Source organism: Abramis brama (genome assembly GCF_963993115.1).
Source record: "Abramis brama genome assembly, chromosome: 17".
NCBI lineage: Eukaryota > Metazoa > Chordata > Actinopteri > Cypriniformes > Leuciscidae > Abramis > Abramis brama.
The window spans coordinates 35,121,758-35,148,710 of NC_139979.1; the positions used below are offsets into that span (position 1 = coordinate 35,121,758).

At 39.5% G+C, this 26,953-nt stretch overlaps 1 protein-coding gene across 2 annotated transcripts; it reads right to left on the reverse strand.

The window, feature by feature from the left end:
* On the reverse strand, positions 1–26,953 carry atg5 (ATG5 autophagy related 5 homolog). Of its 2 annotated transcripts, XM_084089389.1 has the most exons (8): positions 26,889–26,953; positions 25,826–25,979; positions 24,500–24,627; positions 21,690–21,768; positions 21,451–21,613; positions 20,221–20,315; positions 15,637–15,754; positions 1–978 (listed from the first exon to the last, which is right to left on the reverse strand). In XM_084089389.1, the coding sequence occupies exons 2-8, from the start codon at positions 25,931–25,933 to the stop codon at positions 842–844; spliced, it is 828 nt and encodes a 275-aa protein (XP_083945515.1). In that variant the 5' UTR covers positions 25,934–25,979; positions 26,889–26,953; the 3' UTR covers positions 1–841. The 2 variants fall into 2 exon arrangements, with proteins under 2 accessions (XP_083945515.1, XP_083945516.1); XM_084089390.1 differs by lacking the exon at positions 26,889–26,953 and having other exon boundaries at positions 25,826–26,112.

Consider the following 26,953-nt stretch of genomic DNA (forward strand, 5'->3'; position numbering starts at 1 on the left):
TAGTTATAAAATAGTTTTAATTCAATGCATTTTAAATGAATCTAGCAAAGACAGAAAAGCAATCACGCACACTGGAACCGCGTTATGATTTAACCGTGTTATTAGTAGTAGAGACGGGTCGCAGCATCTTTATTCAGTACTTATGCGAGGAATGATCTAAACATCTGAGAGTGTGTACACACACACACACGTCTCTGTGTAGAAGAGTCTGCCGAGAAGTGGCGTAAGCTCTGCGGTGTGTGTGTGTGTGTGTGTGTGTGTGTCTCGCTCCGGGGGAAACACTCACCGATTCCTACACACCAATAATGAGAGTCAGCTGTGTGTCGTCTACAGTCCCACATCCCACACACACACACACACACACACACACACACACACACACACTCAAGGCAGGGGGTAAATACACGCTCAGAGAAGAGGAGAATACTGTAAGGTGACTCGGGAACAGTGTGATATGTCGATGTGCTTATTTGGCTTTTGATACAGTATTAGTCTCTAAACGAGTGACAGCCGTTTCCCAGATAACGAAGCGAAGGTGAGCGGTGTGTGTGTGTGCTACAGTAATGCCTCCTGTGAGCTGAACCCAGACACACACTCATGACTTCCTCATGTTTCCGTGAATCTCCTACATTAGTCCCTGTAATGATCGAGTCGGTCCTGCAGTTCAGCGCCTCGGCACACACCGGGACTCCTCCTGACACTGCTGACGGATGAGCGAGTCTAAGCGTGTGTTAGCGGGATCAGAGAGAGGGAGCGGGAGAGTTAACTCTCAGTAAGGCTTCTCGATGTGTGTGTGTGTGTGTGTGTGCAGATCCTCTATCCGGTGGTGTTCCCGCCGGGATCAGTCGCTGGGCGCCGGGATGACGCTGATGTGCAGGAAGTTGTCCGGGTGGCTCAGGTGTTCGCTCAGCCACTGGAGCGGCGTCTCCAGAAGGGGCTCGATCCCGTGAACCATCACCTGGAAGCGCTTCGGCTCGTCTGGGAAGAGGAAGAGGAGGATGAGGAGGGAGAGAAAAGGACACAGTTAAGCATCACGGGAAGTGAAATGGAAGGAAAGCAAGAAAAGCTTGAATGTTCCCTGGAAACTTCCATAGTAACCAGGGTTTGAAATGAACTTTTGGCCACTAAACTTTTAAATTACCGGACATTCAGAACTTCTACTATCCAGAAAAAGAGAAAATAAAGAAAATGAACCAGATTAACTATGTCACAGATATCATCGTTATTGATGTAGATATCGTTTATCACCCAGCCCTAGTGAAAAACTACATTACCCATGATGCTGTGCAGAAAATTACACCAATCAGAGAGCTGAAACAAGAGCTCGTTAGCTCTGCCCACTCCCATGAAGCGAAGGATGTAATCCTGTCATCTCCCTGCGCTCTACACTATAGACACACTATAACATTTATAAAACTTGGATTTCATACATTCATGTAATATTCAAACAAAATTCAAAGTCGTTCATTAATCCTCTCCTGTGGCCTCATGGGATATTAAAGTGTCCATCAAACACACACTTCAGCTTCTGGAAGACTTTTCACCCACTCTTTTATGAGAACTGTGAATTCGTTCGTACTTCTTTAGTCACACTGTTTTTCGTCTACTATAGTATGCGATTGCAAACGCAGCACATCTTTATTCTCATCAAAAATGAGAAAAAATCATTTTAAATTGGTACAAATGGTAAATTTCCCAAATAAGATTTATTTCAATTTCCACCTATTTTATGTCTTTCTTCAGAAAAAAAAAAAAAAATTCTAAAATGTGACTTTCAGAAATGTGGCTGATTTGACACGGACCCAGAATAAACTGAACATTTATGTTAATTGGAACTAAAGCTGAAATAAAATATAAATATTAGTTGAAAAACCAACTAAATAAAAATTAGAAATGGGAATGAACTGAAACTATTTAAAGTTGAAGCACTAAAACGAATTGGAAATAAATGAAAACTGAAACTGATATAAAAATTAAGAAAAATTAAACCTTAATATTTAGAAAAAGAGACAAAACCACAGAACGAAATGACTAAAAATTTAACTAAAATTAACATGAAAACTAAAAATATAAAAATAAAAGCCAATTCAGAATATTAATAAAACTGTAATATACACATATATATATATATATACTGTATATTTGTAAAAGTGTATAGTATTAGAGGTGAAAGGATCTAAGTCTGCACGTCATACTGAGAGGAAATGCTGCAGTTCTGGGAAACACAGATGGCCTACGCTGGTGTCCTGAACTGTTCTGCAATAATCTAAATGCTGCCATTATAACAATATAACCGTAAAATCAGTGCGTTTTCTGTTTTTATTTCTAGAATAAAACTTTTAGAGATATTTTGCAGCTTAAACATTAATACAGCTCAATGGTTTTCAAGAACATGCTAAAGTCACCATGATGTTGTGCAGCTGAATGCTGAAAGTGAACACATGAGTGTTAGTGTGAGCCTGTGCATCACCACTGTAACTGTGACGACTGCTCTGATGATCCTGAACAACCCAACTCAGATTATTTCATCCACATCCTCTCTGACATTTCACACAGTCAGACCCTGAGATGTGGAAAGTACACGAGCAGCCGTTCTGAAACCCCAGCATGATCATTCCTGCTGTCTCATCACACTGAGCACGTGTACACACACCGGCTGAGGGCTGGAGGAAGCGCTGGAGGCGGTGACATTATAACGTTAGCCTGCTGACCCGCGGGGTTAAACGGCTAATGCAGTCTGAGTCTGACAGCCAGTGATGGTTCAGACATCAGCATGACCTTCAACACTACACAACTACATCACTGATGAGCACTGATGAGCACTGCCGACCGGCAAACCACAGCGGCCTGGCCCTTAAAGGGACAGTCCACCCAAAGGCCATCATAAGTGTGCACTTGCACTTTATCATGGACAGATGCACTTTAATGGACTTTAAAACAGAAACAGCCATTCACTGCCATTATAAAGCTTGGAAGAGCCAGGGCATTTTTAATATAACTCTGATTGTGTTCGTCTGAAAGGAGAATGTCATACACACCTAGGATGAGTTGAGGGAGAGTAAATCATGGGCTAATTTTAATTTTTGGGTGAACTATCCCTTTAAAACCTTCAGATAAACGCAGGATCTCGCTGTACAGATCTCCCTACGCTGAGTCCTGAACAGCACACACACACACACACACTTCATCAGGTCTGTTCTCCTCATCTATCAGTGTGTGATGAGCTGTAGCTCACACACACACACACACACAGGTCATCTATCAGTGTGTGTGAGCTGTAGCTCAGGGCTGAGGGGTTCAGGACACTGATAACGAGCGCAGGAAGGAACTTCTCCTCATAATGCACTCTTTTGTTTATTAAGCGAGTGGTCAAAAAGGCACGGCCTCAGCTTTCCCTCTGTCAGATCAATTACCCTGAACTACAGTCATGCATCATCTGCGCTTTCATTAGCCGGAGCTGTCAGCGAGGCCAACAACACAACTGCTTTTCTATCTCTGCATGAAACAAGTAGAAAAGTGTTTACTCTTCATCTTTTACATGTGTTTCTAATGGCGAACCCCACTGTGTGTGTGTCCTGTACTGCTGCTTCTGTCTTATCACCTACTGATATGTGTGTGTTTGTGCTAAAACAATTCAATTCACGTTTATTTGTGTTGCGCTTTTCACAAACACATCGTTTGAAAGCAGCTTTACAGAAAAGGCATGAGTCCACTTTACAATGTACAGTTTATCTGTTATCAGAGGAAACTGTCTAAGTTATGCATTTCAGAAATGTACAAAATCACAGTTAGCTAAAAAAGTATTAATTAAAAGTAATAATTTAAGGTAAGGTCATTTATTTATAAAGCACAATTAAAAACAACGGGTAGTTGACCAATGTGCTGTACAATTTGTAAAAACATGCAAAAAGCAAATGTACAAAACATGTATACAACATTATGCAAATATTTAACTACTCTCATAAAACAAACAATCAACTAACTCAGATATTTGGTTTAGACAGGAAAGCCAGTGAAACAGATTTAGAAGATCCCACTGTGGAGGCAGTTCTAATGCAAAGGCAGCCTCTATTCCAGAGTTTCAGAGCCAACACTGGACATTTAGTTTAATTTAAGTCAGAAACAATGAGCTAATTGAAGTAATGAATACTTGTAGATAACTCACATTGTAGATCAAGGTTATTATCGTTAACTAGAACTATTAAAACATTTCTGTTAATTAAAATGAAGCTCAAATAAAATAAAATATAAACATCAGTTGAACTAAATGAAAATTTGAAATGTTACCGTGGCAAAACGTTCAAGCACTAAAATTATTAACTGGAAATAAATAGAAACTAGAAATGAAATGAAAATTAATTAACCCTAAATAGCAATATATTTTTTAAAACCAATAAAATGACAAAATCATATAATGAAATAACTAAAAATGAAACTAAAATTAACATGAAAACAAAAAATATACAAATAAAAGGCCACTCAAAATATTAACACTGCTATAACTAAATATGAAAACTAAAATGAAAGTCAAAATAACACTATTGCAGATGTATTTCGGTAATTGGAAGAATATGTTGTTGTCTCTGAGTTCAGTGGAGGTGGTTATGATTGTTATTATTAAATAATAATATAATTGATGATGATGATAAAAAGTTTCCATGAACAATGCTAGAGAACAATAGTGTATTTAACGAGCGTTTAATAGAATCCTCTAACGAGTGTGTTGGCAGGTGTTCACTGCACACGGCCTTCAGCTAGTCTTAGTCTCATGGTCTTCAGCTTAACAGGAAGAAGTAAAACACACACCTCCACACACACACACACACACACCCAGAACAGGGGACTCACCGAACCCAGGCACATATGACTACACACTGGGTGACCCTTACACACACACTTCCATGAGCAGGACCTCCACGTCATAACAGAACTGACTCCATGCCCACTTATGCGACACGCTTATATTAATGGAAAAAAAATAATCCATGAGAGATTTATGATCTCAGAAACATGAACAGCTCAGAGCTTATAGATAACGGACAAACTGGACAGACTCAACGAGAGGAATACACAACAGGGAGAGAGTGACGAGCAGGAGGCACTGATTCCTTGAAGATCTGTGTGTGTGTGTGTGTGTGTGTGTGTGAGTGTGTGTGTGAGTGTCTATGTGTGAGAGAGAGTGTGAGAGAGAGTGTGAGAGTGATGAGCAGGAGGCACTGATTCCTTTAAGCTCTCTCTGTGTGTGTGTGTGTGTGTGTGTGTGTGTAAGGTGGGTGAGTCCCCACTGTCACTCTCAGAATGATGCGAGGGGAATTCAAAAACAAACTCATATTAGTAAACACGAACACAACTTGCTTTTATTTTCACAACTCGCTAGTTCATCGGTTATGAGGAGCGCCCGCAGGAAAGCCCTGGTGCTCTTCTGTGCGCCGGGATTATTAATAAACCATATGTGCTGGGATGACCTTGGCACTGCTGGCGCTAATGTTGTCACGTTAACTTCAGTAGTCGAAACCAAAACCAGCCAAATCCCAAAGTTCTCAGTGTCCGGTTTGGAAAAGGCTTTATTAATGTCCGACAGCTGGACAGGAAAACTCAGCGCACATTAGACAACGATCTGAGAACACGGGGAGAATACACACGGACATCAGGAGGGAAAGAGGGAGGACAGGTGTGGCAAATAAACCAATAATCAGGTGAGAAGAGGGGCGGGTCAAGACGATCACATGGGCCAATGAGAGCTTGCGTCACAGATATTCCTCACATCCTCCTGTGCAGAGCTGACCTTATGAGGAATTATTAGAATACGCAGCCTGACATTACATAAAAATGCATAAAATACTGTAAACATTTAATATACAAAATTCTCTGTCTTGTTGAATGATTTAAGTGCCCCGTAGTCAATAATTTCATTTGATCACCAAATTACATATTTAATTGTTTTTTCCTTGAAAAAAATAATGTCTTCACGCCTTAAAATCTCTTGAATGTAACTCGACACCCTTGCCTCATTTAGTATGTGCGGTTCTATGAATATGCAAATGAGCCCCGCCTCCACTCACTCACTCAGCTCAGAGATCCACTGGTTGACGATCACACGTTGATCTGATTGGTTACAAGGTAGTTTGTGACGTCAGAAACACCAGCGATTTCAAAGCGTGTTTTTGAGACTGTCTTTGGTTCACTGCAGTTTTAAGGAGAAAATACTCAGCAATGGAGTCGACTTATGAATTTACACATGGTTTGTCTTAAAGCACATTAAAAACACCACATAGACACATGAACAACACTAAGCGAACTGGTTTGCCATTATTGCCTATTATTGCTACTAAAAAATATTTTGGAATTACACCTGAACTCGGACAGCTCGTTTCATATATGACATAAAACACTTCCTGAACATTAATTGAGACAGTGAATATTTGTAAAATTAATTTGTCAGAGTGCAGGATCATTTCATATCAACTTCTTCAAGAGCTTGTTCCCCCGGAAATTACAATTCTGTCATCATTTACTCCTCCCCATATTGTTCCAAACACATATTTGTCCAAATATCATATCTGATGTGCTCTATTGCATGTGTTGATCAGTGTTTACATGTGAAGAAAAGTCTAAATTAAATCTGTTCATCATTTAAAGCCGTCGTCTCTCTTCAGAAGACTTGGATCAAACCGCTCGATTCTACGACCTCTTTATGAATGTTTAGAAAAGTCAGAGTTTTGGATGAATGGACTTTCAATGGAGGGACAGAAATCTTTCAGGTTTCATTAAAAATATCTTCATTTGTGTTATGAAAATGAATGAAAGTTTGACGGGTTTGGAACAACAGGGGCGAGTAAATGATGACAGAATATATTTCTGGGTGAACTAACCCTTTAAATCCAAACTTATACAATAATTAAAAACAAGACCTAAAGGAATATGCTCTGCCTTATAGACTCATGTACAGTCAAACCAAACATTATTCACACACCAGATATCATCTCTGATATTGTTCCACTAGTGTGTGCAGGACACTATAGTTCATTAATGTAAGTGAGGAGAGCAAAATACAGTAAACTGTGACATATTATACCCAGATATTCTTCATACAGCGACTACCAGTGACATTAATAAACATCTGGGGCCAGAAATGATTCAGACACTTTGAGCTGATCATGTTTTGCTGAAGTGTGTTTTCTTTAATTGCTAATGCTCTTTTTACACACAGACTGAACACAATGAAGCATTGCTTGGTGATTGGTTGAGCTAAACTGGTATTATCTAATTGTGTAGTTAAATTTAACAGCTGACAGATATTCAACATAATTCATGTGTGAGACAGTCTAACAGAAGGACGGACAAAACCAGTCAAATATCAAATATCAAGTACAATATTTTATTACCATTTTCTAAACTATAGCGAATAAACTGTGATAATGTGAGAAATGTTGAAGGTGTCTGAATACATTTAGCTTTGACTGTACATTTCAACCGAATAATGTTGATAAAAATCCATTAGCACATTGTGTAAACTACACGATATCTCATGACTTACATATTCTATAAGTCGTCTTATGAAAAGCCCTCTGATTTCTAACCTCAAAATCTAGAGTTTAGATCATTTCTGAGTAACTAACCCCATTTTTCACCACATTATGAATGTAAGAGAGCGTGTGAGAGCGTGTGATGGAGGTGGGCGGCCCAGCTGGAGCTTTCTGAACCCGTGGGCTGATATGAAGGGATGATGGGCGGGGGGTTTCTGTGCAATTCATTTATTTGAAGCAATACCACCACACACCCTCTTATTCACTATAAACCTCTCACTCTTCTGACCAACTTCTACAGCAGAACAAAGGGAAATTTTAGATTACCATGTATTGCCGTTTCGATATATATGAATTCTTTATCTTATTGTGAAAAGCGTAGGAGAGGCCAAAACATGTCTCCATTTTTACCCCCAAAACGGATAAAATCTATCACCAGATTCCATTCCACTGGGCGTCTGAGACGAGCTTCACCAGCCGGTCTGTCTGAAAATCCTCTTTATTTTTATTTGTGGGAATCCCCATTTTGTTGCAAACATAACAGGACTGCAAGTCATCATCTGTGGCGTTAAAACACCAAAGCTAAGAAAAACTACATCTGCTGATAAAACAAGACGTCTAAAGTCACAAAATGTAGATATTTACTCGTGTGCATTGATGAAGGATTAGGCTAATCAAGCCAATGACACATGAACTGAGACCATCTGAAGTAGGGTCGAGTATTGTTTGAGTTTAAAGGGGACCTATTATGCAAAATTCACTTTTGCATGCTGTTTGGACATAAATGTGTGTTGGCAGTGTGTGTACATGACCAGCCAATAGTGATAAAAATCCACTCACTCCTTTTTTATTAATCCCCATAAATCATCAGCAGTGTCTCCCAACGACCTGTTTCCAGAATGCAGCTTTAGTGATGTCACTAAGCACAGGCCCCGCCCACGAGTGTTGACAGACACTGCAGTTTTAACATAGCCCCGCCCTGATTGAGTTCACTGCTGCTGCACTGACGAGACTGTCTCCCAAGCGTTGTAGGTGTTGTGTGGCTGGATGTATTAATCCACATAGCTCTCTCTATTTACTCCCGAAATCTGAGGCAGCCGCTGAAGACGAGGTGGAATTATTTTGTTTTCAAAGAAAATGCTCCCTCAACTCTACCGAAATTAGTTTATGTACTTGCGCACTTTTTATAACTGTGTTTACTCAGCTCTTACGGTGATTTTCTGAAGTAAAACTGACGCTACATCTTTTGTGTGATGTACAATAAACTTTATTAAACTCATCAGTATATGTTTGATCATCATTCGGACCTGGGGTCTCATTTATAAAACTGTGCGTAGGAACCTTACTAAAAGTGTACGTGCGCCCGAAAGCCAAAAATGACGTACGCAAAAAAATATTCAGACTTATAAAACCGTTCGTACGCCAGAACCTGCGCAGAATTCACTTTATAAATCCCAGTCAGCGGAAGATTGTGCGCACATGCGTCTCCTCCCCGAAATAACCATATATGGAGCTTACAACGCCTAGTTTTACTATGCAGATCCTCATCTGCATATCATTTGCATATAATTATTCATCCACGTGATGACGTTTAATGGTACAAGACACATTACATTAATAAAAATCATGTACTTGCCTATCCTTGCCTTGTTTTTGAATACATAAATCAAATAGTGTAAAATACATTTCGTCTTTTCCACTGGCCGAATAGTATTTTTAATTGATTTATATTTTTGGAAACAGATAGGCCTTGGGCATTATTTGCACGAAACTGTTTTCTCAGACAATCTTGTATTATCTTGATAAGCAATTATCTCTGTGGTTAAAACATTAAAACACAGCACGCTACAGGAAAAGTGTTCAAAAACATCGCATCCGCAACAAATATTTCTACTGATTGAATTCGAATATAAAAAATGTTGTAACTTCTCAGTAATGATTTCATGTTTAAGTGTTTAACTCCATTAATTTGAATGGCATATTTAATCTAAATGTTTATATCAGAAGTAAAACATAGTTTAAATCATTATTTTATTTATTTAAACTGTTATTTACGTCAGTTTCACTAAACGGCTCAACGCGCTCGCTGGCGCCGACATTTAAGAAGGGATTTGCTTCAAGTGACAGGCTTGGTGAGTGAAATTATATTTGTATTATCTTTGTATTTTTTCTTTAGATTTTCTGTCTAAAAGTGACCAAAAAGACACTAATCTCCAGCTCACCATCGGTGTCGCCAAACTGCTCCATCTCCAAAACGTTCGTACGCATGGGTCAGAGTTTGCGTGCAGGTGCGCAAATTTTCCCGTCAAGTTTTTATAAATCACAACTTATGCGTCGGAAGTGGCGTACGCCTCTTTCAGGGCCTGTTCTGTGCGTACGCAACGGTTATAAATAAGGCCCCTGGTCCGAAACAGCAGACTTGTAGGCTATTAATAATGGATACATACAAGCAGATGACAAATACGTTATAATAACCGTAATTAAACTAAACTATACCTGTCCCATCTCTATACAGCACTCTGACTCTGTAGGCATTATTGTCCGACTCCGGGTCGAAATGAACACCGTTACTGAGAGTTTCTGATATTATCATCAATCCGTGAGATGAAACTGTCCTGAGACTGAGCTCATGAAGCTCCGCCCCCTGTGCCGTGCAGCAGCAGCTCATTTGCATTTAAAGGGCACACACTAAAACAGCGCGTTTTTCTGAGCACCAAAAAATGACAATTTAAACATGCTGTAAAAATGATCTGTGGGGTATTTTGAGCTGAAACTTCACATACACACTCTGGGGACATCAGAGACATTATTTTATATCTTGTGAAAAGGGGCATAATAGGTCCCCTTTAAGTGATTCTGATTCTCCTTATCAATTCCCATTCTTAGAGATTCCCAGTTTTGATTCCAGTAAGGTAGCAATTTTTTAATTTTCCAACAAAAAAAGTGTTGCAGCTGAATAGCAAGAACAGAACTCATCAGGCTACTGAACACTTTTGCGTATGGTTTTAACAAAAATACCAAACAAATCAAGAAATGAGCAATAGCACAAATAAATACAAATGAACCATGAACCAAATTAAATGGTGTTTTTAGTTTCTCAGGGAGGCATAGAACAGAAATTGAAATCAAATATAATAAAACGTGAAAAAAAAAATTTCCTGATAATTCACTCTCCTCCACGTCATCCAAATGTTCATGTCTTTCTTTCTTCAGTGGAAAAGAAATTACGTTTTTTGAGGAAAACACTCCAGGGTGTTTCTCCATATAGTGTCTTCAATGGGGTCCAACGGGTCGAAGGTCCAGATGTGAGTTTCAGTGCAGCTTCAAAGTCTCGACACGATCCAGCCGAGGAATAAGAGTCTGATCTAGACAAACCAGCGGACATTTTATAACAAAATAAACATTTATATACTTTTAACCACTAATGCTGGTCTTGCACCATCTCTGAGAAGCGACACACATGACGTAATCATCAGGGTGAAAGGTCACACTACCGTTCAAAAGTTTGGGGTCAGTAAGATTTTAATGTTTTTAAAATAAGTCTCTTCTGCTCACCAAGGCTGCATTTATTTGATTAAAAATACAAAATTATAATATTGTGAAATATTATTCCAGTGTAAATCAGCTGTTTTCTATGTGAATATACAGTAAAGTGTAATTTATTCCTGTGATCAAAGCTGATGTTCAGCATCATTACTCCAGTCTTCAGTGTCACATGATCCTTCAGAAATCAGCATAATATGAGGATTTGATGATCAAGAAACATTTATTATTATTATCAATATTGAAAACAGTTTTTTACATTTTTATTTCAAGATTCTTTGATGAATAGAAAGTTCAAAAGAACAGCATTTATCTGAAATCTAAAGCTTTTGTAACATTAAACACTACCGTTCAAAAGTTTGGGGTCAGTAAGAATTTTTATTTTATTTTTTGGGGAAAGAAATAAAATAAATCAATACTTTTATTCATCAAGGATATAAAATATTCTATTTTAAATAAATGCTGTTCTTTTGAACTTTCTATTCATCAAAGAATTTAGAAAGAAATTTGTACACAACTGTTTTCAACATTGATAATAATAATAAATGTTTCTTGATCATCAAATTATCATATTAGAGTGATTTCTGAAGGATCATGTGACACTGAAGGCTGGAGTAATGATGCTGAACATCAGCTTTGATCACAGGAATAAATTACAGTTTAAAATATATTAAAATAGAAAACAGTCATTTTAAATTGTCCTAATATTTCACAATATTACTGTTTTTTTTTTATTGTATTTTTAATCAAATAAATGCAGCCTTGGTGAGCAGAAGAGACTTCTTTTAAAAACATTAAAAATCTTTTGCACGGGAATGTTAGGTGTAAGAACATTTCCAAAAAGTAAATAAATAAAAGGTAAAATAACGATGTCAGCCGATTTTGAAGTTGTAGGAGAAAATGAGATTCTTCACTCTACTCTACATTTCTGATCCGGATCACGCGTGACCTTTCAACCTGATGACGTCATGTGTGGCGCATCACAGCTAGAGCAAGACCAGGATTTGTGGATAAAAGTACATAAATGTTTATTTTGTTATATAATGTCGGCTGGTTTGTCTAGATAAGACTCTTATTCCTCTGGGATCGTGTTGAGACTTTGAAGCTGCACTGAAACTCACATTTGGACTGAAGAAAGAAAGACATGAACATCTTGGATGACGAGGGGGAGTAAATGACCAGGACATTTGAACTCTGAAGTGAACGACTCCTTGTTCATAAGCGCAATCAAAATCGAAAGAATTCCCAACTCTAATCTTCTGACAGAAAAGGCCTTTCCCAGGTTGAGCAAGTCGAGATGTATTTCCCTGTAATCTCGACACCATGAGCTGTTATCAAAGCTAATCCCACATATCTGGGAGAGGCAGAGCAATAACAAAACACAAAGTGCCACTTTCTCTTCAGCCCGACTACAGACAAAGCATCGGGTCTTGAATAGACACAGATGTGCTGGGTTCCTCACTGCTATTGTCTGCTTATCTACTTCCCATCAGGAGGAACACACACCGCCTCTGTTTTGGCTGTGGATTTCATTCATGCAACCCTCATTTGTCTTTTCCTTTCATTTCCCTTTTCTCATCTCCTCCGTCTATCTGCAGATGTCTTCCTCTACTGTCTCCTCCACTAATCTTTGATTACGACCTCCCGTGAGAGATTAAAGGTGACATTATGCCCCTTTTCACAAGATGTAATATAAATCTATAGTTTCCCCAGAATGTGACTCTGAAATTTCAGCTCAAAATACCAGATCATTTATTATAGCTTGTCAAAGTTGCCCCTTTACACCGTGTCCAAACTACACGCGCCGCGACACGATAAAAGGTTCTTCTCCATGTTAAGGCGAAACACTACAGGTGAATAGGGTAACATTTTTAACTAGCAGATATCACCATGAAACTTTCCCAGTTGATTACCTACATTAAGATGAAAAAAAAAAATTACAAGTTTTCTGTAATTTAATGTTTAAATATGCAAATTAGGCAGTATCTAATTAAATATGCGCTAATTTGCATATATTTAAAAAAATAAGTATTGGATAAAGTCAGGTTAAAAAAAATGTTTTCATTGTGTTCACATATTAGATGGGAAAAACATTACAGAGGGATTTATGGATATCTACTTTTGTTATCCTGTAAATCAGAATATTCTGTCAATAGCCTTAAAAAAATGATTTTCGCCATGTTTTTTTGAATAAAATGTTATATAAATCAGGCTAGGAATAATATATTTACAAATCGCTCTGTAAATGTCTTCATAATATAACTAGGTACAAGACTGGAAAGTTTGGTGTATATCGGTGCGACTGAAGTGGAGATTTCGGTATGAGTATGAGAGAAAGGTCATTTTGAGAAAACGGGCTTTAGAGATTTATCATCAGCCAATGAGATTGCGCATTCAGCCCTTCTACTTTCACGATTGGTTGCTGATAAAAAGGAAATGCCCATATTTGGATCCGACAGCATTGTACAGGAGAGAGAGAGCTGTCCAGCGGTGTGTGTGATGACAGGGTGCAGACAGCGATCGCAGAGCAACATGTTGATTAAGAACGCCAACTTTTGTTAAATTTATGAGAAATCTACAGACGCAAACAGACAAAGTGTAGTAAAATAAAGACCTAAATGTGTATGTCGGACTTTTTTTTCACCACAAGTCTGAAAGAAGACCAGTAAAAAAAAGCCCAATGTTTTTGCCTGCCGTGTCTCGCCTTAATCAGAGTGTTTGTCCTAACCAGCGACGGCGACACGCGACGATTCTAGTTTAGAAACAGTTTCTATTTTTCTGTGGCGTCGTGCTGGAACAACAAACACAAAGTGTGGCGATGATGACCTCAGGTGCTGTTTATGTGCTTTATTTAATGTTAAAAGCGTGTCATGTGACTCTGAATATCATTTAGTGCTCCAGCTTTGTAGCTGTAAAAGCAACAATGGATAATTCACCTCAGATCTTGAAATTAAACAAATGGAAACGAGAACGTTCAAACTGTGAACAAACAAGTGTATTCTTTGACAAAGATTGTTTTAGTAACTCAGTATGTATTTGAATAATGTTTAAATGGTGTAATATTTGTGAATTTGATTATTTAGCTACTTATCCATTTTCTTGCGAGTGCCGTCAGGATTACTCTCTGGTGCCGTGAGACTCCGCCCACACGCTGCTCTGATTGGCTGACTCCGCCCACACGCTGTTCTGACTGGCTGACTCCGCCCACACGCTGCTCTGATTGGCTGACTCCGCCCACACGCTGCTCTGACTGGCTGACTCCGCCCACACGCTGCTCTGATTGGCTGACTCCGCCCACACACTGCTCTGACTGGCTGTGTGTTTTGATTGATTTCGACGCATTTCGCAGTCGTGTCGCATCTAGTGTGGACAGACCAAGCGGCAACCTCCCTGTCTCTCTCTTGAAACCAACACGGAAGTGAATTCAATGGCAATTCATCGACTGGCTGCTTGAGGCTGGCTGCAGAAGTGAGTCAAATCTGCATCTCCTCCATGTTAAAATGCCCAACTTTACAGCAGAAAAAAACACATTTACAGCCTGGAGCAAAAAGTGGCTTTGGTCTATATAGCTTATTTTTCCCTTCATGACGACTGTGAGGGGGGTGCATTTTTTTATAACTCATCCATTTAAATTATATTAAGTCTTAAAGTTCTGTATAATTAAGGGCGTGTCCACTTCTGAGTGGATTCCCGCTGCTGTGGTCATTAGTCATCATTAGCCGTTTGTCTGCTGTCTGTTAGCCGTCACTTTACCTCAGATCATTGTCTGACTGTCAAAATAAATAAATTCGGGAGTGACGCTGCCAAGATGGCGACGGTCGGCCACGCCCACTTTAGGCTTCAAAAACGGTCTTCAGAAACCTACGGGTGACGTCACGGACACTACGTCCATATTTTTTTACAGTCTATGGGACAGACAAATTATTTGTCGCTGGAATTTTATTGCATTGTGTCTGGTTAGGACACGGGTGTTATGGGTGCGAGCAAAAACATGACGTTTTTGTGTGTGTCCCTTTAAATGCAAATGAGCTGTAGCTCTGCCTCCATTCAGAAGAGGGCGGAGTCTTTACACAAGCTTCAGAAACTCAATAACAGAACAGGCCAATCTCACTCATCCAGAATCCCAGAATCACCAGTAGCGAGTGCAGCCTTACGGAGAGACTCAGGAAGAGCTTCTGAATGTTAGTGGAGACATTTCTGTAGTTGTTGTGGAGTTACACTGATCATCTCATCTTCATGTTTAACTTCTCCACAAGTGTCCACAGTTCCTGAGGTGTTTATAAGACAGCGGTGACATGTTCTGGTCAGCTAAATGTCGGCTGGTGTGTGTAAACGTGCAGATTAAGGGCCGGTAATATTATAATAAGATCCTCTTCATACGTCAGAAGGAGAAGAAATCTGATCGGCTTATTTTCTGACATGCTTGCAGAGAAAGGCTCACCAGAACAAAGATACTGGGTTTCACTTCATTTTCATGGTTTCTGGGTTGGTAGAAGCACCGGAACCCGATTATAGATTACAGCACTTAAACATGGAAAGTCAGATTTTCATGTCAAACACGGCTCACCTTCCACACATATGCTGGAGGGAAACAGCTCCTTCAGAAGGTCTCCCAGTGTGAGAGTGTGTCCCTCGGCAGACACGGGCCGGAAGAGCTTCTGGATGAACGGGCGGTCGCTCGTCGTCTACAACGGGACAGAGATCAACACTGTTAGACTGACTATAGGGAGGGTTTTATCACAGCTTGTAAATGTTTTAAATTAAACTATATGTGTGTTTATTGTAATGTATGTTTGTGTGTATGTCCATTGTAACTCTCCTGCCAGGCTGTTGTTGAAAATAAGAACTTGACTTGCCTGGTTAAATAAAGGTTAAAATAAAATAAATAAATAATCACAGTGCAACGTTCTCAAAAAAAAGTTTGCAAGCCATGATGTCTTTTGAGGAAAAACTAATATCGCGCTCGCTCAACTCATTTTCTCATGGGCGGGCCAAGACAAAGCAGAGAAAGGGGAGGTGACCTTTCCCCTTATGACGACATAAAGGGAAGATTTCTAGATTCGCCCGTCTGAGCTTTCATTTTCTCAAAAATACCCAGGGCTTGGTTTACACCCATCAAAACGTCTAGCCACTGGGGGACCATAGGCAGGCTAGGGGAACTCATATTAAGGTTAAAAAACCTCATAATGTGACATTTACATGCAATGGGACCTTTAACAGAAGTTCTGCCAGCTGCAAAATTACCCAACAGCCCTTTCAATAGAAAATGAACATTTATGGTTTTCAGAATTTTTCAGGTCAGTTTTGAGGTAAATATAAGCCTTTAATGTTGTTTATGTGTCTATGTGGTGTTTTTAATATGCTTTAAGACAAACCATGTGTAAATTCATAAGTCGACTCCATTGCTGAGTATTTTCTCCTTAAAACTGCAGTGAACCAAAGACAGTCTCAAAAACACGCTTTGAAATCGCTGGTGTTTCTGACGTCACAAACTACCTTGTAACCAATCAGATCAACGTGTGATCGTCAACCAGTGGATCTCTGAGCTGAGTGAGTGAGTGGAGGCGGGGCTCATCTGCATATTCATAGAACCGCGCATACTAAATGAGGCAAGGGTGTCGAGTTACATTCAAGAGATTTTAAGGCATGAAGATATTTTTTTTAAGGAAAAAACTATCTAATATGTCATTTTGGTGATCAGAGATGAGTTTAAGAGATAAAATGAATAACTACAGGGGGACTTTAAAAGAAATGTTCAGTGTCTAAATACATGTTACTGACGATACTACTTTTTTCTACTAATCTACATTTCCTTCAGCCTGAGGCTTATTCATTTCACTTCTGGTGTGAAAGAGCCGTTACATTTGCCAAAACTTTGTTGTAATATTTGTTAATTTTGTAAAATGTAAAGTATCACTTTCCATAAAAAGTAACTAAGTAACGCAATTACTTATTTTTTAGGGAGTAACACAATATTGTAACGCACAATCAAACTCACATCAGATGCTTTTAACATTAAATAAAGCGTGTTGCAGTTCCAGCCGCGACGTCGAAGAAATAGAAACCATTTCTTAAATATAGTCATTGTGTGTCATTATTGAGAGCTAACGACATAGTTCATGTGCTAATATCTCGTCAGTGAGCGTCTGTTTTGAGCCCACACTGGTGTGTGTGTGATGCTGTGAACAGCGGAACGAGATATTGAGTGTGTTAACAGCCGGTAGTCACGGCATAGTCTTTCCTTCGGCCTCGGGGTGTCGAATGCTGGACGCGATCCAGGTTTCACACACACATCTCGCATGTGGTCAGTGCCCGAGCGTGTCATTCGGTAAGATCTGGACAAACACAGCCTGATAGACAATAGGACTGGATGTTGGCGCTGTGAAAAGCTGCTGTGACACGACACCCTCGGCGCTCGGGAAGAGAAGGTGTCTCAGGATGATCCGCTCTCGATCGGGTTTCCAGAAAAACTGACTCACCGAGATCATCTGAGAGAGAGAGTGTGAGAAGCGACAGCTACTTCCATGCATATTTAAAGGCCAGCATCAATTATTGAGCTCGGCATTATCCGAAAGGCTCCTGATGCTGATGAGAAGTGTGATACTCTGGGTGCCGACACTTTCTTTTCAACTCCCCTGACACTCGACCTGGAAGACCAACACATGACCCGGCACAGGCCTTTCTCTGAGCTCTCGGGTCTCAGACGACTGGATATCATCATCAGCATCATTAGAGGATCTTTCAGGAATAATCAGAGCCTGGGCTTAATCCAGGGATGTGGTCAAAAAGTTAAAAAATAAAACACCAAACAGGTGAGAAATCTGAATATTGAAAACATTCAGGACTTTTTCACTCAGCGGACAATTTGGCTACTACATTTTTAAGTTACCGGCCATTCAGAACTGCTACAAGACAAAAGAAGAAAAATAAACCAGCTTACCTACATCACATCTATCTATCTATCTATCTATCTATCTATATATATATATATTTATTCATAAATTAATTTCTTATTCAAACAAAATCCTGTCATCCAGCGTCTCCTTCTACTCTTTCCTCCTTTTCACCAAACACATGTGGCAGGAGGACAGATCAATACTGTACAAAGAACATTAAAAATTGTAGGCTGTTGGAAAATAATGTCTTTGAAAATGTGAAAAATGTTTGTTATGATGATGCAAGTGTGAATAGTGTGTGAGATTAATACATTTTTCAAGCTCATATTGGACTTTTATCCGACGCATCTATGAATGATTCTGGAGTGAGAGGCGTCATATTTTCTATAAGGTAATAATGTTGACAGCACAGTGTACATGGGAGTTACCGGCATTTACATTTACATTTGCTTTTATCCAAAGCGACTTACATTGCATTTCAAGATACACATTTACATTCTTATCAGTTCTTGCTTTCCCTGGGAATCGAACCCGTGACCTTGGCGTTGCAAGTGCCAGCGCTTCAGGAAAGCTATTACAGTATATCTGATGTGAAACTGATCTTCACCAATAGGAATCAGAAATAGATAGAGGACGATAGAGGAAAAGAGCGTAACTTCCTTTTCATGACACTTTTAAAAAGGCCAATGAACAAGTCAAGCAAAAAAATAAAAAAATCTAAATATTCAAACTGTCATTCAAATATTCAAACGGTGAATTCAAATAATTAAATAAACATTCAAATGACTATCAGATATAATATTTATACACTTATGAGACCAAGCATACAAATGGGCATGAAATAAAGTGAAATGCATTCTGGGAATGACTTGACAACAGCTTTTAACATTTGACCAATCTGTGGCACCATCATAGAGTTGATATGAAATTACTGACATCAGTGGATGTTACAATTGCACAGATAAAGCCTTTTTTTATCTTGTCATCACATTGTAAAACAAAAAGCGATTAAAAATATCTAATTCTGACGATGCAGTAATAAACTTCATAAATCTATTTACATTAAAAAAGATTGATATCACCACACCTTGTGTTATATTGCTGACATTAAATAACAAACACTAAAAAAGTAAAAACTTCTTTCATTTTTTCCACAGGGAAATAGATTTTAAAGGATAACTTATAAGCCTTTAAAGTCAGCCCACATTATTTCAACTTATTGAATCATGTTAATAATCATGAAATCATGACAATAATCATGTTTAACTCCTGAATTCCTGACCAATATGGCCAAACATATCATCACGAATTTCTTTTTCCATATCATATGATATGAATATTTATCACAATATTAATTCGCCATTAAAGGGGAAGGAAGTGCGTTCCACATGTGTGTTAGACCTTGAGAATCAATGTAAACCTGCTAATGTGTTCCTTCACAATTAAACTCCTCAGACTGGCTGTCTTTTACTTTACGGCCCCATGAAATCAAATTGAATTTTTCCTAAATTCTATTTTATTTGTTTTTGCGATTCAGTGTTTTATAATTTAATACAAATTTATATAAACTATAACAATGTAGTCAAGCTTTTAAAATGTAATCAAGTGAAAGTATATAACAATCAATTTACAACAAAACGTTGCATATTTATTTTTTTGTCACAGAAAATGAGTGCAGAGAACAGAACTGTATACATTTAAAACATGAACGAAAGAAATATCTTCTTGTTCCTTAAAAATATATTATTATTATTATTATACTGAGAAGTACATCTTACGATCCAGCAGTGATGCATTTCTGTCATAATTTCTTGAAGTTAAACTGAACTCTTATTTTGACGAGTTGTCAGTATCAGTTTCAGTGTGTATTTGACGGTAGTTTTTATCAAATAAAACGGTGAAAAGTTTCAGAAAAGTTCATGTCCTCATGTATTGAATATTATCAATAACTATCTAAAGCGATCTCAATATGATATTGTTCATCACCCAGCCCTAGTGGAAAACTATATTACCCATGATGCTGTGCAGAAAATCACACCAATCAGAGAATAGAAGAGCGCTTTAGCTCCGCCCACTCCCATGAAGCACTGCGAATGACATCCTGTAATCTCCCTGCGCTCGACACTATATATTAATGCATATTTTACAATAACCTGAAAATATGTAGTTTTATTAATATAATCAACATTGTAAACGAGTAGTTTTATGTTTCTAAAGCTCATGTGTGTGTATGAAATGAATAAATGAACAAATACCTGATATATCCTGAAGGGAATATAGCGGAAGCCGCCCTCTTCAGTGGGATACTCCATGAGTTTACGGTTCATGGCCCAGAACTGGTCGAATTTATCTGTGACAGAAGCAGATCACAGTAATCAATGACAGTAGATGAAGGAGATACACAGCTGTGTTTCTGCCGTCGGACACACACGGAGACGCCTGGAGGAATCACAGCTGTCCTGTGTGTGTGTGTGTGTGTGTGTGTGTTCAGTCACGCTGGCTGCATTCTCACATGTGCAGGTGAAAATCAACATCCGCTTAGAAATTGTTACTTTCTCTGCTCTCTCACACACACACACACACACACACACACACACACACACACACAGGACAGCTGTGTGTTATCAAAACATCTCTGCTTCTGAAACTCACAGCTCTCAGTTTATCTGCAGAGCTTCACGTTTTCACCTTTAAATGAAAGACTGAAACCTGAACACACACATGCATGCACACACACACACACGCACACACAGAGAAGAACGCATGGTTCTGAAGAAACTGGGGACATTACGTGGCAAGCTTTGGGACGAACTACTTCATCATGAGTGTGTCTTTAACGGGCCGTTCCGCTGCTTCTTTAAATGCACCTGTTAAAATGGCCTGTCAATCATCTCTTGCACATCCACCATGTTTGTAGTTTTTTATTTGTATTTGTAGTTATAATCGAATCCTTGTCCAAAACACAATGGGTTGTGGGCAGAGGGCAGTATAACCCTGTTAATACACTGCGTACAACTGGGAACACACTACTTCTAATTTGGAGTGCTATTATTCAGGACAGATAGCCTGTGCTCATCACACACTGCATGAGTTTCTGTCCATCATTAGCGTTAGCTTTCTGTCGACTCATCCAGACTCATCGTGTCAGAAATAAGAGCAAAAGTTCAGAGTGTGTGTACCGTTCTGCAGCCCCATCCACAGTGGTGTGTGTAGAGGTGTGTGAGTGTGTAACGTTCTGCAGCCCCATCCACAGTGGTGTGTGTAGAGGTGTGTGAGTGTGTAACGTTCTGCAGCCCCATCCACAGCTGTGTGTGTGTGTGTGTGTATAGAGGTGCGTGTGTGTGTGTGTGTGTGTGTGTGTACCGTTCTGCAGCCCCATCCACAGCTCTGTGTGTGTGTGTGTATAGAGGTGCGTGCGTGTGTGTGTGTGTGTGTGTGTGTGTGTGTGTGTGTGTGTGTGTGTGTGTGTGTGTGTGTGTGTGTACCGTTCTGCAGCCCCATCCACAGCTGCTTGTGGTCCTTCTTCTGCATGTCGTTGATCACCTGACTCTTGTGTTTGAGCGCGTCGGCCTCTTTGATGCTGGACATGAAGTGAGCCTCGATCACGGAGTTGGATGTGCAGTGGAGCAGGTCGTGCTCGGGGAAGTTCTGCAGGACACAGCGCATCAGCACTCGGGCACAGTAACAACACCATATGAGGAAGCAGAGAGGAGTTCACACACACCTTAAAGTGCACGGACACACTCCAGGGCAGAGCGGTGTTGGACGCGTGCAGGTCGAACAGCACACCGATGGGGTAGTGCCTGAACACAAGCACACACAGTTACACACCAGAGCTCATAAGAAGAAAGAAGAACAGTTAGAGAAGATCTTTCTCAGTCAGTCGAGTCTCCTGCATCTACACAGCGCTTCACCAACACTGCCGCCTCAGAGCGGCTCTACAGAGAGAACAGGAGATCACAGCAGCAGAGGCTGAGCTCTACAGCAGATCTAGAGTAAAGCTACTGTCCAGATCAAGCTAGTTTTGACTGATTCACTTCTGTCGCAAAGATCATTAGTTATTAACTTGGGCGCCGCTAACACATCGATCTCTTCATAGACTCCATAGATCACTTTAATGACATTAATTCTTCTGGTGAGTTCAACTGATCCCTCAATACATGTGAATGTTTAAGCTCAGAAGAGGAATATAAATCAGTGCTTGAGGGATAATCAACCTAATGCCCACACCCCACATTTCCCTTCTCTGTTTTATTTAATTAATTTGTAATATATACACTACCGTTCAAAAGTTTGGGGTCAATACGATTTTTTTATGTTTTTAAAAGAAGTCTCTTCTGCTGTGCATTTATTTGATAAAAAACAATAAAAAACTGTAATATTGTGAAATATTATTCCAGTGTAAATCATCTGTTTTCTATGTGAATATACAGTAAAGTGTAATTTATTCCTGTGATCAAAGCTGATGTTCAGCATCATTACTCCAGTCTTCAGTGTCACATGATCCTTCAGAAATCACTCTAATATGAGGATTTGATGATCAAAGAAACATTTATGATTATTAAATCATTATTATTAAATACAGTGTTGAAAACAGTTTTTTATTTCATGATGCTATGATGAATAGAAAGTTCAAAAGAACAGCATTTATCTGAAATCTAAAGCTTTTGTAACAAGAGAATTACTTTGAACAAGGAGGATCTAATTTTTTATGGTTATTATTTCTTACATTTGTGTGTATGTGTGTGTGTTATTGTTAGAGGTTGTGTAAAGTATCCTGTGGGCTGGTATGTGTGAGTGAATAGATGTTGGTTTGTGTGTTGTATGGTTTTGAAAGTTAAAGAGAAGAACTGAATGCCACAGTCGTCATCGGCAGCAGGAGATCCTCAGCTTTACTCCGCCACCCTGTGGTGACAGACAGAAGTGCACCACTCACTCACACACACACCTCTGATCACACTACTGTTCCTGCGAGAACATCAACAATAACTCAGTCCTGTGAGACGTCTGAGGAGCACGTGCTCCTGAAACCAGCAGAACCAGTCAGTCACACTCAAACTCCACCGACAGGCCTTTAGAGACGGGCTCGTCTGGTTAAACAATGAACGCTTCATTTATACTGAACACAGCTTACTATTTTTCTCCTATTTATTAACCCTGTAAAGTCTACTGTATGATATTTTATGCATGATTTTTTACATCTCTAAACATGATCAAACTCTGCTGATAACACTCGATCTCCTCCAGTCTTCTGCCTCTGACTGAGAGTTTACACTGTTTTATCCAGTAAAACTCTTCTGGTGTCACTGTACAAACGTCCTCCTTTATGGCCTTTACTGGTTTTATCAAGTAAACGTAAGAATAACTCCTGATATTGTTAGTGATAGTTCAAGATGAACACTTACTGGACTGAAGAAACTGAGGTTTACTTGAATATACAGATTTAAGGAATTAATGACTATCAATTATAATACAGGCTTTAGAGGAAGGTTTATTTGTTCATCTCTCATTCATCATTGCATTGCATTATGTGTTTTAAAGTCCAGCTTTTAATGTTGTTTATGTGTCTATGTGGTGTTTTTAATACTCTTTAAGACAAACCATGTGTAAATTCATAAGTCGACTCCATTGCTGAGTATTTCCTCCTTAAAACTGCAGTGAACCAAAGACAGTCTCAAAAACACGCTTTGAAATCGCTGGTGTTTCTGACGTCACAAACTACCTTGTAACCAATCAGATCAACGTGTGATCGTCAACCAGTGGATCTCTGAGCTGAGGGAGTGAGTGGAGGCGGGGCTCATCTGCATATTCATAGAACCGCGCATACTAAATGAGGCAAGGGTGTCGAGTTACATTCAAGATATTTTATGGCGTTAAGACATTTTGTTCAAGGAAAAAAAAACGTTTAAATAGGTAATTTTGGTGATCAGAGATGAGTTTAAGGGATACAATGATTGACTACAGGGGGACTTTAAAACTACAGAGCTCTGCTAAACTAAGTATTTACATATCATCTTTTTGAACATCAAGACTTTATTAGTCCGTCCTTCGGATGAGACGTTAAACCGAGGTCCTGACTCTCTGTGGTCATTAAAAATCCCAGGATGTCCTTCGAAAAAGAGTAGGGGTGTAACCCCGGCATCCTGGCCAAAATTTGCCCCTTGGCCTCTGTCCATCATGGCCTCCTAATCATCCCCATATACTGATTGGCTTCATCACTGTCTCCTCTCCACCAGTAAGCTGGTGTGTGGTGGGCGTTCTGGCGCAATATGGCTGCCGTCGCATCATCCAGGTGGATGCTGCACATTGGTGGTGGTTGAGGAGATTCCCCCATCTATGTAAAGCACTTTGAGGTCTCAGAAAAAGCGCTATATAAATGTAACGAATTATTATTATTATTATTAAGGGATTGTTTGGAAGCATCATGACCACATTTATCCTGACCTGTTCCCTCAGCGCTAGCAGAGAAGCTTCGGATAAAAGCATCCGCTGAACTCATGAATGTGAAAGTGAAATGTTTGCAGCTCGACGTACCATTTGAGCGGCGTTCCCTCGTACTCGAACCACATCTCCTCCACGTCTTCTGCCTTCATGACCTTGAGGAAATGCTTCTTGACTTTATCCGTGACCAGCGTGAGGTAACTGACCCGTGGGAGCAGCAGCTGATTGGACACAACACAGGTCATGTGACACGATCCACAGCAGAGAGACACGCCTTGTCCAAACACACACACTTGAACACTCGTCTACTCACATTAAAGGTGCTGTATGTAATGTGTTTACTCTAATAAAGCATAAAAATACCATAATATGTCTGCAGATATTGAGGAAACATGCTACGTTCACACACTCGTTCCTCTGGAAAACACAGTTATTTTACTTATTATTATTGTTTTGTTTTGGTCTGTGTGACTCCGCCCACTGCCAGTTCAGCCAATAGTGTTTCGACACCCGGGATGCCAGTTGGCGGGAAACACAGCATATCGTATCCTTGGAAACGAGCAAACAAACTGAGTCAGAGATGGCAGCTTCCACACACCCTAGAAGGCCTCGATATCCATCTAATAATCTCTGTGAACGATATTAAAATATCGGATAAATCAACTCAGCTTACAGTGTGTTAGTCTCCTCGACGTTGATTGTCAGTTGTGCTCGCATGTCCTCAATCTGGCGACCCGCGTGAGCGTCGAGTCTGAGGAGGCGGGGAAACAGCGATCTCCGATATTTTGATTTAGACTGCAGTACCGGTCTCAACCACTAGCTGTCAATCTCACACACTGCACCTTTAAGTGTTCCCTCTGTCTGGCCCAAGTGTTCACGTAGGCGTAAAGACTGCAAGTGTGTGTAGACCTTCTGATTCTGACTCGGTAAGACACACACTTATAGTCTTGCGAGTGTTTACAGAGCTTTTATTTACTATATTTTCAATATTTTGCCTTTTAAGATAAACCTCTACATGTCTGTTCAGTAGTCACTGTGTAACTAACAGAAGACAGTGCTTCTAATTAACTGATTAACTAATTAACAAAACAGGCCTACACACACACACACATAATCATCTTTGCACTATTAAAATGTGCAACACTTTATGTTGTTACTCCCAAATTATATGCATCTAATTAACTGAAGTTACAGTGGAATGTTTTCCTCGACATCTCGCGAGTTCCCGAACATAATGCATGATGGGATACGTTAAGCCTCGAACACTGAGATGGTGTAGGTGTAGTGTGCAGTAAGAGCACTCTGGCATGTTTAAGACACGAGACAGTCGTGTGCACGCGCTCTCAAGTGGCCAAGACCTCAAGTGTGTGTGTGTGTGTGCCAGGACAAGGCAAACGAGTGTTGGTCATCTTCACTCACATAGTAGGGCTCAGCCTCTCTCTCTGTGGTCTCTTCAGGAGAGAGAGTGAAACAGGCCGGGATCCTCCCGAACCAAACGTCCCGGAGCACATCCTTGTCATCCGCCATGATCCTGGTTCTCCAGACGCCACATACACGCTCTTCAGTGTCTGAGCTGTGCACACACACACGGGATAGATGAAGCTTTCACCAGCAGATCCAGCAGAACTCACAGTCTCCTCAGAGATCCAGAGCTCAGACACTCCCTGTTATCTGGCCTCATATGCATTAATATTTGATATTATTTAATTTATTGTTAATTTCTTTAAATTCATTCTGCTTTGTAAATAGTGATGACATAATCAATTATTTTATTTATGACAGCCCATGTTTTAACAGCAAGAAAAAGAAAAGAAAAAACTAATATAAATAATTTGGAAATTGAAATATTTATTCTCAGGTTTATACATCTAATACTACTTAAATAGTTGTTACTTATTTTGTTCTGACAATATTTTATTTAAATTGACAATAATAAGAATTGCTTAATTTTGTAAACAGCATTTCACCAATTAAGTAATTAATCTTTCTAGATAATTCTTTCTGATTGACAGCAATATATCAAACGTCAGCTTTCTGTCAAAGAAATCTGGGATGAGCCATTAAAACACACCTTGTGTGTGTGTGTGTGTGAGTGAGTGAGTGTGTGTGTGTGTGTGTGTGTGTGTGTGTCTTTTCTGAAGAAATGACATAAGAGGAAATGTCAAGATAAACACCAGCTCTTATGAGTAAAAGATTAGCTGTGCTGACAGTGGCTACTGTTAACATTTAACACTTTATGACAAACAGAAGAATAACGAAAACTTTAAAACGACAAACTGTAAAACTATCAACTATATTTGTGATGTTTATTCGCCTGTTCTGAAGCTGACAGTATGATGTCGTGTGTAAATAACGCTAGCACTAACAACACAGCACACGGAGACACACATTTACAGCTGATAAAGAGAGCAAAACCGCCTCGATTTCAGAAACAACTGCGGAAAAACACACATAACAGCCCGAAAACAGAATAATAACATACCTTCATTAGGTGTCGACCGGAAGCGGTAGAGTAGAGCTCATCTTCGACAAACATCCGGCGCGGAC